At 41.7% G+C, this 14,777-nt stretch overlaps 1 protein-coding gene across 3 annotated transcripts in view; it reads right to left on the reverse strand.

Moving 5' to 3' along the window:
• HECW2 (HECT, C2 and WW domain containing E3 ubiquitin protein ligase 2) overlaps positions 1-14,777 on the reverse strand; it is a 449,303-nt gene that overhangs the window by 122,775 nt on the left and 311,751 nt on the right. For all 3 annotated transcript variants that reach the window (XM_070769675.1, XM_070769668.1, XM_070769682.1), the window contains 3 exons: positions 10,268-10,368; positions 7,947-9,296; positions 6,793-6,888 (listed from right to left, as the gene is read on the reverse strand). In XM_070769675.1, coding sequence (XP_070625776.1) covers positions 6,793-6,888; positions 7,947-9,296; positions 10,268-10,368 — 1,547 coding nt within the window. The remainder of the gene's footprint in view (positions 1-6,792; positions 6,889-7,946; positions 9,297-10,267; positions 10,369-14,777) is intronic.

Genomic DNA, 14,777 nt, shown 5'->3' on the forward strand with positions numbered 1-14,777 from the left:
GATTCATGTCAATGTATGGCAAAACCACTACAATATTGTAATGTAATTAGCCTCCAATTAAAATAAATAAATTTATTTAAAAAAAGAAAACAACTTCAAAAAATTTGCTTTCTTAGAACATGGGATGCTGGATGTACATTATGACTCTCCCTATCAAATATCGTATATTTACATTGAAGTTCTTACCTAAATCCCCATAAAGAGAAATGCTATTTTACTGGTCTTAAGTGGACTCTTGGCATTGAATTGGGAAAGACTGTTATGCTATTGGCATATTCGTGAACTAGACATCCACGCTTACCCAAGTAGTCGATACCCTTCCATCCAGGCAAAGACAGCAGAGGTGCCTATAGGAAGGTCAGTCCTCTATCATTATATATCAAAATTACTTTTCAGGAGGCAGGGGTATGTTGCTTTAACATACGTTTTCACATGAGGCCTGGTTTGTTCTTGGTTAAGAAAGCAAATTAGAACACGTTGTCCGACATAAGTTTCATTCACAGCTAATACTAAAATCAGACAGGCAGGGTTAGAAGACTGGGATCTTAGCATTTACTTCCTTGTCTTGCCACAATGTAAACTGGGGTATATAATCAGTATGCTGTGTGTGTTTGTGTGTGCACACACATGTGTTGAACTAGATTAGTAAATAGAAAGCCTGTAACTAGCCATGGCTTTGTCACACTTTCGCTACGTGATGTTCAACAAATTACTACACCTCTATGGACCACAGTTTCTTTTCCTGAAAAATTAGAGGACAGAAGTAAGCATTGCTAAGGTCCCTTTCATACTAAAATAACATGAGTCGGCAAATGACATGCATTTTACTACATTAGGTTCAGTAAGGACCTAGCACCATCTTATGTCTGGGCCAGAATTTCCAATATAGACTCTAAATCCATTCATACTTTTTGTCCAGAGGCTCTGGGGTCCTGAAAACCATCCACTAACTGCACTTCGGTCACTGCAGCTCCAATATTATCTTTTGTGCGTTTTGGTCTTCCACATAAGACTTCATTTCCATAAAGAGCTTCATGGCAATAAAAAGGTTTGAAAACTATTATGTAGAGAAATGTATCTCAAGGTATGAGGCTCTGAAAGTATGTATCAGAATCACTGTGAGGACTGATGTAAATGCAGATTCCCAGGAATTATCCTAGCTCTTCAGAATCAGACTATCTGAAGCCAGCATTCAGTTATCTACATTTTTAATAACCTTCCCAGGTGGTTCCTAAGCACACTAAAATTTAAGGAACACCCAAATAAATTAATAAAAACTTTAAAATGTAGCTAATTCACTGTACAAACCCACGGAGCTAATGCTGGACTTCTCAGAGGTCATGAAGTACAGGCTCACAAGAAACGAAATTTCAGTCTAAATACTCCAAACTGAAATCCAGGAGCAATGGGATACTTAGATACCCTGAAATTCAAATATATTAATAATATCCCCCTTTAAATAGCTGGACAATAAGGGGAAGTTGCAGAATTAGGAAGCGTCAAAATCTGCACCAAGCCACTGTCACAGTGTCTACTTCAGAGGCAGGAAGGTAGAGCAGGTGAGGTCTTAGACAGTTTCAACTTTTGGAATCAGACCATATGGGCACGGACCAGGGGGCCACCGTAAGGCCCCTCTTCATCTCATCATTCTTCTTCTTCACTCCTTTCACACTAGACTTTGGTCTCCACTGGACCACCCAGGTGATCAGACGAAGACGTGAACACATCTCAGTGAATGCTGAGGCTGGGAAGAATCAACGTCTAGACAGGATGAGTCACATCTCAGGGAAGCCAGTACCGAACTGTCTACATGAATCAAAGTGGTGAGAGGACCGTGAGCGGGGCCTGACTTCATTATAACTGGATTTAGGAAAATGAAACACCTGAGGGTTGTGAAGTAAACTTACAAGCTCACTATAAAAATGATAATAATCATGGTATCCTCACCAAAATGGTGAGATGACGAAGTTAAAATGAACTAAAGGTACTTTTAAGGAAATAATTAAGCTTTGTAATAGATGCTACAAATTTTTCCTTATTGAAACAATCAAGGAATTATGATACCATTTGTATAAAGTACAAAAGTAAGTTAAACTTGTCTATGCTTTTGGGAGTCAAGACAGTAGGTGCCCCAACCCTTTGGCAGTGCGAGTTAGAGACTGCAAGGGGGCACAAGGAACAAGCGATGTGGTGCCGGCGGCCCAAGTGGGCTCAGGTTGTGGGAATTTAGCAGGCGGAATGGGCTCTTTTCTGCATGCATGTTATGTTCGAATAAAAAGTTTAAAAAAATTAAAAATCTCAAATCTCTTAATATTCAGTTTTTAAGGAAGAAGCTTTTCAGATTAAAAGCATGAATTTTTTTTCTCGAAAATAACTTTAAGGTTCTAGAGACTGAGCCCCTAACTTTAAACAGAGTAGAAATTCTATAAGATTAATTGTACTTTTCACATTCAGTGCCTTCTTTTAAACCTTTATTTCAAAGGATGTTCTAATAACAAAAGTGCACAATCACACAAAAAAATGGTAACCATTCCCCTGTGTCTTTCCAGGGCTACCCCATTTGAACCCACCATATAAGTAATACACTAATCTAGATTCTATAAGAGTCCACTGTTCATCAGTGAATTATTCATCCCTATTCCTACCCTTTTGGGGGAAAAATATTTTTCAACAGCTTCCTATTGTCTCCAGTGCAGCCATGGGTTAAGTCACAATTATACTGGAGGCAATAAGAGAAAAATAAAATAGCTTTTCAGAAGGGGCTGAGCTGACCATTCTTTTTTTCTCACTCATCTTAATGCTAAAAAGACCAAGATTCGTCATGCTGATAACACTGAGTGGGCTTCAGCCCTGAATGGCCTCCAGCTGCCAGCCTATCAATCATCTCAGAAAAAGATACAGCAGATTCTTAAGGCACTCAGTACATATTCAACTCAACCAGCTTCCCTGCAAAGCTCTCCAAGAGTGCCATGCCTGGTTCTTTTAAGAACCAGAGCTTTCTTATTTTGTATGGCTCACTGGAATGTCTCTCAACCAGTTGGGGTTATATAGCCTGTAAGGTCACAGCACAGGGTCCATGGCCTAAAGCAAAAATAAGAGTTTAAGAACCAATCAGTAGATCATTATTACAGCCGAGGCAGTCTGTACTAAGTCCAAACCTGCTCCCTGATCCTGAGACGGGAGGAAGAAGGCTGGAAGAAGCAAACACAGCAGGAAACCTGCGCTACATAAAATGAGATCAAACAGATGTTCGGAGACTAAGTTATAACCCTGACATACAGATGACCACACAGTCAGCTTTAAGACTGAAGAAGCATGGCAAGGACATCTCTGTATCCCCTTAACTGAGTTTGCAAATCTTCAGAGAGAAGCAAGCTTTATTGGATGGTCTCCTCACTGTATGTTAGTACACACATATTTTTAAGGCAAATATAAGCTAAAATAGCAACAATAATAATAAGGAAGAAGAAAAAAAGAGTCAAGAATGGGGGGATCATGCTTCAGGACCCCGTCCTGCAGGTGTGGGGATGACATACACAGAGGAAAAAACGCTTCTGAATCCAACACAGATGCTTAACAGACCAAACCCATCTGCACCAAAAGATGGTTGCTAATACTGTCACCGTCACCGCTTTTCTTCTGTGTGAGGGGCCTCCCAGGAAAGGTTCTGCTAAGTAACTTTAACCTGGAAAGAAAAGAAAGCTAAGCATCTTTTCAGTCTTCCTAGCTCTGCCCTCAAAACACAACATAAAGTTTCAGAGCAGTACCCAAACTCTCTAATTTCAGGTGTTGCCTGGGCCTAATACCAAAATATGTCACCACTTTGCCACTAACCAAGCTTTCAGAATTTACTTTCATCTACCTATACAGTAGTCCCTATCATTATAATCTTAAATCATAGAGGAGGAAAAAATATTTGAGACTGTGTCTCAACTTCTGTGTGTGTTAGCTGCTCAGTTGCGTTTGACTCTTCCAACCCATGGACAGGGGCTCGCCAGGCTCCTCTGTCCATAGAATTCTCCAGGCAAGAATATTGGAATGGGTTGCTATTCCCTTCTCCAGGGGATCTTCCCGACCCAGGGATCAAACCCGGGTCTTCTGCATTGCAGGCAGATTTTTTACACTCTGAACCACCAGGGAAGCCCATCTCAATTTTTATTAGTATGAAATCTTAAGTTACTTATCTGGGTTTTGCTTTCTCCATCTATAAAGAATCAGGTCAGTTGATTTCTACCCATTGATCTATAAGTTACAGATAAGACTTTCTTGACCTACGTCACAAAATTGTTACAAAGAATTTTTTTTTTAAACATTTAAGATGCATTGTAAACTGTAAAGCACTACATAAGTTTTAGGTATTACAATGCATGCATGCATTCTAAGTTGCTTCAGTCATGACCAACTCTCTGTGACCCACCAGGTTTCTCTGCCTGTGGAGATTCTCCAGGCAAGAATATTGGAGTGGGTTGACATGTCCTCCTCTGGGATCTTCCCAACCCAGAGATCGAACCCATATGTCTCTTACATCTCCTACATTAGCAGGCAAGTTCTTTACCACTAGCGCCACCTGGGAAATCCCCAGGTACTATAATAAGTAATGTTAAAAGTATAACCCTAACCTTAAAATATCTTACCAGGTCATTTAAGAGACTGACCAACTGCACACTCCAAGTGGACCCCCTTAGCTGAGGCTCCCATGAGACAATGTGTGAATGCAGAATGCCATAGCTCTAAGTTAGAAGCATGGCCAGAGACTGCTAGCAGCAGAGCTGTCCAGTGAGGAAAGGAAGGCAGAGAACTGGCCAGGACAGGACAAATAACACAGGCAACCAAGTGATTAAATAAACTGTCAATAGATGAGACAGACTGGGAATAGGAGAGAGCAAAGCAGTGTGGGGACGGAGTTTGAACAGTAATCAGGTATGCTCAGACATAATCTATAACTGATTCATGATAGTTTAAAACCCTAAATTTGCAAGTTAATAATACATAAGAAGGAACAACTCAAGAATTTTCCTCCTGTTCATCAGTTACTCATTAAATTGGATATACTACTAAGGTGCTTTTCTCATTTTGGATATATTAAGTTATTAAAATGAACAACCAACTGTTAATTTCTTTAAATCCTAAAATTTTAGTATTACATCTGTGTAATGCAAATACCAGTACTGAAACAAATGCATGGAAACAGCACAAAGAGAGGACGTAATTTCAGCAGGAAAGTACCCGTCTTTCTTAAATACAATCTAGAGACCAAATTATGAGTCCAACAGAATTCAGATGTAGCCAGGAGTCTACAGCCACACCACCCTGAATGCACCCGATCTCCTCAGAGGCAGCCAGGAGGGCGCCATTTATCCATACACTGACGCAACGCCATGCCTCATGTCCAGGTGCCTGAAACTCCAATTACTTATTATTAATCCACATACGCATGTAAGCAAGCTCTCCCACAATTCTCTCCTGATGTTTCTAATTCAACTTTATCCAATTATATCTATATATCACCCAGGAATATTTTTCTTTTTCTGCCCCTAATGTTTTCTGCAAGGGTAAGTAATAAGGAAGTTTCCCTCCCCCACCTCCAACCTGCTTAAGACGACCCAATGGCTAATTAATCTCTTGGCTTACTTTTTAAAACTGCTTAAAATATATGTTTCCTATGAATAATCACCCTCAGTTACCCAAATATATGAACAAGGGGAGGATTTGTGCACAACAGTATTTCCAAATGATTAATTTAATATTTCTACAAATTGCTCATAGCACCTTTCAGCTCTTTTGTCAGAATTCGCCCAAACTAACCACTCAGCATTTTAGCCTTTTAAATGCATACTCTCTCTCCCCTCTTATGTCCTACCATTTTTAAAACACAGAGAGCCAAAAGGATCAGCTTCTTGCCATGATCATATATAAGAAAGTGAACAGAGAGGTGAATCAGAACGAAAAGCAATAAGGCAGAAAGATGTATTTTCCAGTATGTTCTTAAATGCAGTATTTACTATTATTAATATCATTGTTTACCAAAATGCTTTGTTCTCACAGAGTAATATTGCTTTAAGGGATTATAGAAACTTAAATAGAGTTTAAATTACATCCAGCTGATGATTGGCCATGGGCATCACTCAGCTCTCTGAATTTAGGCTGCATAACTTTCCTAGCATCCCTAGTCCTCACCCATGTCTCCTTTAAGTGCTATGTGTTTCTTGAAAGTGAAGGAAATGAAATATCTTTCAAATCCCCAGATAATCATCATACTCCCAAAAAAATAGTAACTTCTGAAATTAATAACACTTCTCTGGATATCCCTAAGAGAAAAAACAGGACCTTGTACTTAATAACTTAAAATGTTACAAATAAATAAAAAACAGTATAATACATGGAGCTAAAGCTTTTCTAAGAGATTCTACCTATTTGTTACAATCTCTATATGTGTAATAATTGAAATATTTGTGTAATGATTAATTACACAATAATTGAATATTTGTGTAATAATTGAAAATTCATGCCGTCATTAGGCAAATTTAAAGTTTTTCTATTGTATACCCAGTTGTCCATAACACCTGGATTTCTTTCCCTTTATTTACTCTCCCCAGCTGCCCTTTCATCTGGTGGAACAGTGCCAGCCGGGAGACGACAGCTAAGCACTTTCCAGACTGTATCTGCTCGGTCGAGTGGCAGCTGCCAGCTCCCTTCTTCTGGGGTCCTGGGCATCTATCCTTTAAGTCCCGTGGGTCCTATCACCCTTGAACCCTTTGGTCAAGGTAAGCCCTTTAGTTAGCAGTTCCTCACTTGGTGGGAGAGCCTCGTCCACCCTCTGGTACCGGCTAACATCCTGGCGAACTGAAGGCAGCGATCGCAGTGGCTGGTGGCCGTTGGATTGACAACCTAGGATTAAAGGTAAACAGTTACCTAGGTATTGTTTTCCCTTTCAGTGTCAAAACAGCCCTTGTAAAACAAAACAAAAAAAACTTTACATAAATCCTGGGGCCAACCACATCTCCCATCCCTCCCCTCCTCTGCCTGTTCCCACGCTGGCCTCGGTCCTAGTCATGCACCAAAGCTTTAGGGTCACACAGTGACCTCAAGACAATGAATGGAGAAAGAAAATATGGAGGAAGAAAAAAAAGGATACTTTAGGTAGCAAATAAATTACGGAATAAGAAAATCATTTCTATTTCTGAGTCTATGCTATTTAGGCATATGAAATTATCCTCGGACTTTTTGATGCATCTATAACAGAACAGTTTGAAGGAATCATTCTACCAATCCACATTCACTGAGACAGAAAGCAAATTTTACATGTAAGCTTGCATCCTCAGACACTCAAACAGCATATTTCCAAGTGTCAGAACACATCACCTAACTTAGTAGACATTTCTTATACTGCAGAAGGCAAAAAATGACTTTTGACGCAAAGCACACACGAACCTTCTGTTTTGAAGCTTCGTGCAATAAGGAGCGACTTAAGATGTTCCAGAAAACCTCACAGATAATACTGGTAGATGCTGCCAGCCTGTCTGGCTTTGTATCTACACACCTGGAAATTCCTTATTAAAAGCTTCTTCACACTGCCCAGATGAGAGGACCGAGCCCTGGGCACATGAATGCCACGGTGCACAGCATGCACATGTGCAGTTTGCTCCTGTTTATCTGCCCTTAGGCACTCCAGGCCTCCAGGGCTGTATGGACCACAGGCTCCCCCACCCAACAGGCCACTTTCCTAGGGAAAGCAGGTGCCCACATTGATACAGAGCCTTGAAGTCCATTATTTGACAGCCCTCTTATTTCAGCAGTAGAAGATCCATTAAAAAAAAAAAAAAAGCTGTTGAACCCAAAGGTGAAGAATTCAGCTAATATTTGACCTGCAGCATAATTTACATTGAGGGACAACCCTCTGAGCAGGTATCCCTGAGACACAGGCCACATTGTCTTCTACATCCTACCTCCAATCGCGCCTTCCTCCTGGGCGGTGGCCCCTTCACAAGCCCCTGGGGTATCCCGAGCAGCACCCTCTTCTTGGGGCTGGCTCTCAGCAGCAGCAGCAGCTCCCTCCAGGCTCCCCCTCCGCTGCCAGACCTCCCCCACCTCCTCCTGGTCAGGTACAGTGGTTGATTCTGACCCTGGCCCTTCCTCCTCTCCACTGGGCACCTGCACCACAGGTAAGGAACCAGCAGTGCATATGGAATCCTGGGACCCTTCAGCAGGGCCACTGCTGGCGGGCTCTGCTGCACAGGCTCCATCTTCCTCCTCCTGAGAAGAAAAGGCTGGAGTTTCAGGAAACCGTGCGCTCTCAAGAGATGAGCACCGTGTCTCCACCGAGGAGAGCTGCGTGGTAACACTCTCATTGCAGGAGCTGTCAGCCCCTTCCAGGTCACTCTCTCCCTCGGGCCTGGTGCTGGCCTCGCTCACACTCTCTGTCCTGGCAGGGTCACTGGGCTCTGTTTCTGAGGACACCTGGGAAGGCTCAGACCCCTGATCAAGGGACTCTGTCTCACTGACAGCTCTTCGGCTCCCCCCGGACGTGTCAGAAGTGCCCGTGTCAGCTCCACTTGTGGGCTGATCCACCTCCTGAGAGCCACACAATTCAGTGCTGCCCTGGTCCACACTTGGTTGAGATTCTGGGCCATTCTCGCTTTCATCTGGGACCGGGCCTGAGGGTAAAGAGGTCTCTGCAAGCTCTGGAAGATTTCCTGGCTTATCCTCAAAGGAAGCAGCTTCATTAATGGAGGCTTCCTCAGTCTCCACTGGGTTGTCTTCTGCCTTTGTCTGAGATGCCAGGCTCCCATCATCAGTTCTTGATGCCCTGCTAAACATGATCAACCCTCCTTCCTCCTCCAAGGAGGATGGATAGCCCAGGTCTTGCTGGAACTCGTGGTCTTCCTCATCTGAGTCAATATGAAGCATTGCATTGAGTCTTGTGTCAGTGGGAAAACTACTCCTTAGCTTTGGAGAGGCTCCCACGGACCTCTCCGAGCAAGTAGCTGCACCTGACCTAGAATGGCCATTGTGTTCAATAGCATCTAAATAATCATTGAGTGAATCCTGACGTCCTCTGGGAGGTGAGGTCCTTGAAGAAGTAGAAGTTAATTCTTCTGTGTCTATTTCCAGAGTAGAACTAGTCCTGAGAGAATGCTTGGGTGTCCCATCAGCACTTTCCTCAGAAACTGGTCCATTGGAACAAACTGGGCTGTCGTGATGGCCCCCTGGCATGTCCTCCTCATCAGAAGGGCTTCCTAGGTCTCCGTTCACAGAACTGACTCCAAGTATTGTGCCAACAGCTTCTGGAGAGGCATCTGAAGGAGGAAACAGCATTTATAAAAACAAAGGCATTATTACATATTAACTTTTAATATCCTAATCCTTTGCCACCAATCAGTTCAAAGAATTCAGTCATCCCACTGAGGGCTCTTCACAGCAAGGGTCCCCAACCCCAGGGGCACACACTGGAAAAATCCACACAGCAGAAGGTGAGTGGCAGGCAAGTGAGTGAAGCCTCATCTGCACTTACAGCCTCTCCACATCACTCACATTATGCCTGAGCTCCGCTTCCTGTCAGTTGTGGCATAATAAATGGAATGCAATTGAATTATCACAAAGCCATCCCCCATATCCCTGGTCTGTGGAAAAACTGTCTTCCATGAGACCAGTCCCTGGTGCCAGAAAGGCTGGGGACTGTTTTACAGTTATCACCAACTTGCTAAGATTCACTACTTACTACTAAACAGGTACATATATTGCTGGTCAGCGTAACACATGAGGTTTTACATGTTCACTGCTGCTGAAAATTCCACATCCCAGTTTCCAAACACAGATAAAAACCTAAGTGAGATTTTTTTTTTTTAATAAACAGGCTTTCATATCTATTTGGAAAACTTCAGCAGGTAATCATTCGATAGCTATTTTATGTTCAGAACAGGACACAAACAATTCTATTCAAATGTAAATTGACAACAGAAAGTGAAAGTGAAGTCACTCAGTCATGTCCGACTCTTTGCGACCCCGTGGACTGTAGCCCACCAGGCTCCTCTATCCATGGGATTCTCCAGGCAAGAATACTGGAGTGGATTGCCATTTCCTTCTCCAGGGGGATCTTCCTGACCCAGGGATCGAACCCAGGTCTCCTGCATTGCAGGCAGATGCTTTAACCTCTGAGCCACCAAGGAAGCCCAAAACTGACAACAGATTAAGATTCAAATGTAAACTGGCAACAGAGTAAGATTTAACAAGTTCTACCTACAGTGATGTATTTACACAGATATCTCACCTTCATGCACAGAAGATGTGACCTCCACTCTGAACTGGAGGTACCCACTCACATGGTCAGCTGGGAGCCTTCTGCCAAGGTTGTAGCTGAGCATCTGGTCACTGCAAGAATAGAAATGGTTCTTTGATCCTACTACTCTGCTGTCAGGCTTCATCTTCTTCCTACAGACCACCCCCTAAACCCCACGTATTTCTCTTAAAACTTTCATACTCATGAGAAAGTGAAAAGGCAAGTTAGAGTCAACGTAATATTATTCATTTGTATAAATGAACACTTATAAACCCAAGGATAAAAGGGAACCTTGTCACAAGGAAAATTATTAGTAAATGCAATACAATACAAAATGCAATACAATGTTGCTATGATTTTTTAAAGGGCACTGATTTGTTCTCCTGATCACTGCTAATAGTGATCAGGAACAGGACATTTTAAAAGCCATCAAGGAGCTGGAAAAGGCCTAAAATTTTGAGTGTTTCCTGACTCAAGTGTAAATGAATAGACGGCCTGGTTCCTTAGCATTTAGCATGAGGCAAGACTACTGGAGTGGGTAGCTATTCCCTTCTCCAGGGGGGATCCTCCAGACCCAGGGATTGAACCAGGTCTCCCACATTGCAGGCCGATTTCTTACCAGGGAAGCCCCTCTAAAAAGACAGGCACAGGGAATTCCCTGGTAGTCCAGTGGTTACAACTCCGAGCTTCCACTGAAAGCTCAGCAGGGGTTTGACCCCTGGTTGGGGAACTAAGATATGCCATGTGGTGTGGACAAAAGAAAGACAGACAGAGGTAAGGGTCATCACATGGAGGGCACAGAGCTGCTACATTCTGAAGAACAGGAGTGGGGAGTTAGGAGAGAGCCGTGTGAGAACAGGCCAGGCTCTGATAGCTGCTCCGGCTGTGTGAGGGGCAGAGGGCTGCAGCACCTCCCCTTTCTCATTTGTAGAGTAAGGGGCTCGCTCTTGGCCCTAGCTTGGTGGGAGTGACTATCACCGATTCTCTGGGCAACTTGTGAGCGATACTGATGGGATGGTTGGAGAAGCTGGCTGCACCACCTGGTGGGGTCTTGTTGCCATACTGGCAGGTGGACTGGAGGGGCCCACACCACTGGACCTGCCTAGCTTCTGCTCCATCTTAGCTCCAGGCTCAGGCTATTGGCTTCCTTGAGGATGAAATAGTTGATATATTTAAACTCTGTGTTTATTTATCAAAGTCAAATACAATTACATCATTTCCTTGTATGCAAGCAACTTTCATTCTGAATCTGATGCATTCTTAATTAAGGAAAATAATCAGAGGGATAGGACCAAATCACACCATCTCTGCTCTCACACTGCCCTCTAATGGCAACTTTGGGTGGAAAACACAAGGCCTCCACATAATACTTGAACCAATGTAGAGTTCAGAGCCTCTAGTCCCTATTGATTACTAATCTACACGACTATTTCCCTTGTTCTCTACCTCCTCGGCATAATTTTAAATAGATGTTACCTGTTTAAAAGAACACATGCTAATGTAAAATCCCAGTTCAGCTCTTATGAATTTCTTTGGCTTAATACAAAGAATGTCCTAAAACAATAAGATTGTTTCTTTTACTTTTTACTTTTTCTTCCCTATAAATCTTGTAATAAATATTTGATTGATGCTCTTAAAATGCTTTGTTTCCCCCATCTGAGTGCTAACACCCTAATAAGGGCTTTGCATGCATCATCGCCTTCCATCCTCCCTATGAGCCCGGTGGTGGCCCTGTTTTCTAGAAGACGAAGTTAAGGCCCAGGGAGGATAGGTAACTTGCCCAAGGCCAGACAACAATTAAAGTGACAGAACCAGGATTAGAACACAGATATTTATGACATAGAAGCCCCTGCTCTGTAGGCCCCAGATCATATCTCATTTTATGAGCACTTTCCATAATCCTTGGCTGCTTTAAGTAGCATGGATTTTAATGATATTTACTCATGGCTCATCCCAATGCATTTGACATCACAATGTTTTGTGTACTTAAGCTGGTATTTTAAGAAGATTTTTTCCTGTAAAGGGATGTTTTGGCATTAACTATTAGATGATACAAGTATGTTAACTGCTATTACATTAGAATGTTCTAATAATTCTACAATGACTGCAACCTGCATAACAGAAGTGATGTCTTTTTCCCTGACTGCTTTTTCCTTTCCAGCATTTAGACAGTGCCTGACATGCAGAGATGCTGCCCCTCTGTCCACTAATCCATGAACCCAGCAGCAAACCACCTGAACCTGCTCTCAACAAGGTGGTCCTCATCCATCTCTTTGGACATTTGGTCTTGGAATGATAAAATTTTCCCTTCTTTGCTAAAATCAAATTGACTCTCCTCTCCTCCTCTTTGAACAATAAAAGTAAAGTGTTGGTGCTGATGATGAAGACTTAAAAAAGTGATGGATTTTAGCTAGGAAGTAAATGATTAGCAGGGATTCTAAGAATGGGATCCATTCTTTTGCTCATTATCATATTCTAATACCCAAAACAGTGTTTAACATTTAGTAGATACTATATGTATACACATCCACATATTTGTTGAATAAATTTAACAAATGAGACTCTTTACTTTGAAAAAAAGATTTTTAATAGGTATTAGTGCTGTTTTTCACCCAAACTGACAAGATACTCAACTCTACAATCCCTAAGAACAGGAAAGACTCCCTATTCAGAAATCCCAAGTCAAGGGGGTTTCATCTTTGCTGAGTGACTGCCAGGGGATTCACCTATTCTTTCTCAGTTTCATCTGACTCATCCTGCCTCTTTCCTGTGATAGATAATTGTGTACCCTATATTATATATTATTATGGTATATAATTATAAAGACTAAGTGCCAAAGAACTCCCACTGCCTGACTGAGACATTTTCTCACTAGTGTAATCAGAGCAAATGACAAAGCATGGGAAAGTGATGTGCTCTTTGGACAGAATGCAAGCCACTTTCTGAAAAAAATGTCACATTCAAACCAATACTCTTGAAATAGGTAATCAGTAAGGAGTTTCAGCTCATCCTATAAAATTTTACCATATGAAACTTCAATTACTTCAGAGAACTGCAGTCTACAAAAAACATAAGTAAAGAAAACTCATTATTTTTCAAGATGTATCAATTACTTGATAGAAAGTAATAATCAGATTAAAAATATATTTAGATGCTAAGAGCAGATATACTAATATGTAGTATCATATTTATTTAATAAAGCAAATCCCTAAGTATCAGGCAATGCTTTTAATATACTTGTGTGGAAATACTTCATAATTCTGGCATATCACAAATTCATGCTGGACTTCCTTCCAGTACACACAGAATCCATGCCAGGCAGTATTATGTGTCCATTCTTTAAAAGACTGAATGAAAGTCAGCAAGTTAACAGGAGATTAAAGCACTATTAAAGCTTTATTTTTCCTTGATCATTCTTATGGGTATACATAAATGAATACTTCTTTTATATATATAAATTATATGATTATACGTATGTAAATTAAATTATAAGCATATTATACTTCCAATAGTTAATTCTCACCAATTATAATTTTTCATTTTCCATTAATCCTAAAAATAATTTTTAGAAACTTCCCAAAGCTGAAGCTCCAATACTTTGGCCACCTGATGCTAAAAGCCAACTCATTGGAAAAGACCCTGATGCTGGGAAAGACTGAAGGCAAAGGTATAAGGGGCAACAGAGGATGAGATGGTTAGACAGTATCACTGACTCAATGGACATGAATTTGAGCAAACTCCAGAAGATAGTGGAGGACAGAAGAGCCTGGCATGCTGCAGTCCATGGTGTAGCAAAGAGTTGGACATGACTTAACGACTGAACAACAACAACAAAAGAGTATTACCTCCACTAGGAGCAATATTTGCTATCCTTAAAAATAATTGCAATTTCCCTGTTTTATCAAATTAAATGAGGCTGCTAGAATTTCAGCATAATATTTCTAGTTTATGTGGTCTATCTCAACCATTGCCTCTAATGGACAGAGAATTAGATTTCATTGATGCTGCTGCTAAGTCGCTTCAGTCATGTCCGACTCTGTGCGACCCCATAGACGGCAGCCCACCAGACTCCCCCATCCCTGGGATTCTCCAGGCAAGAACACTGGAGTGGGTTGCCATTTCCTTCTCCAATGCATGAAAGTGAAAAGTGAAAGTGAAGTCGCTCAGTCGTGTCCGACTCTTGGCGACCCCATGGACTGCAGCCCACCAGGCTCCTCCATCCATGGGATTTTCCAGGCAAGAGTACTGGAGTGGGGTGCCATTGCCTTCTCTGTAGATTCCATTAGAATCTCTTAATTTCAGATGTCGAAGAGGTCTTTGAGATCACCTGGTCTAAAGACTTTATTTTTCAAACAAGGAAACTAATGTCTGAAAAAATTGTGACTTGTCAAAACACTAAGAGGACAGTTAATTAGCTGCAAAGTGCCTACAAATGATCAACCTCTCAGGTAGCTGGATGAATATGCCATCACTGCCAGCCTTAAAGTGTGGCAGAGAAGTC

Source organism: Bos indicus, chromosome 2 (assembly GCF_029378745.1).
Source record: "Bos indicus isolate NIAB-ARS_2022 breed Sahiwal x Tharparkar chromosome 2, NIAB-ARS_B.indTharparkar_mat_pri_1.0, whole genome shotgun sequence".
NCBI lineage: Eukaryota > Metazoa > Chordata > Mammalia > Artiodactyla > Bovidae > Bos > Bos indicus.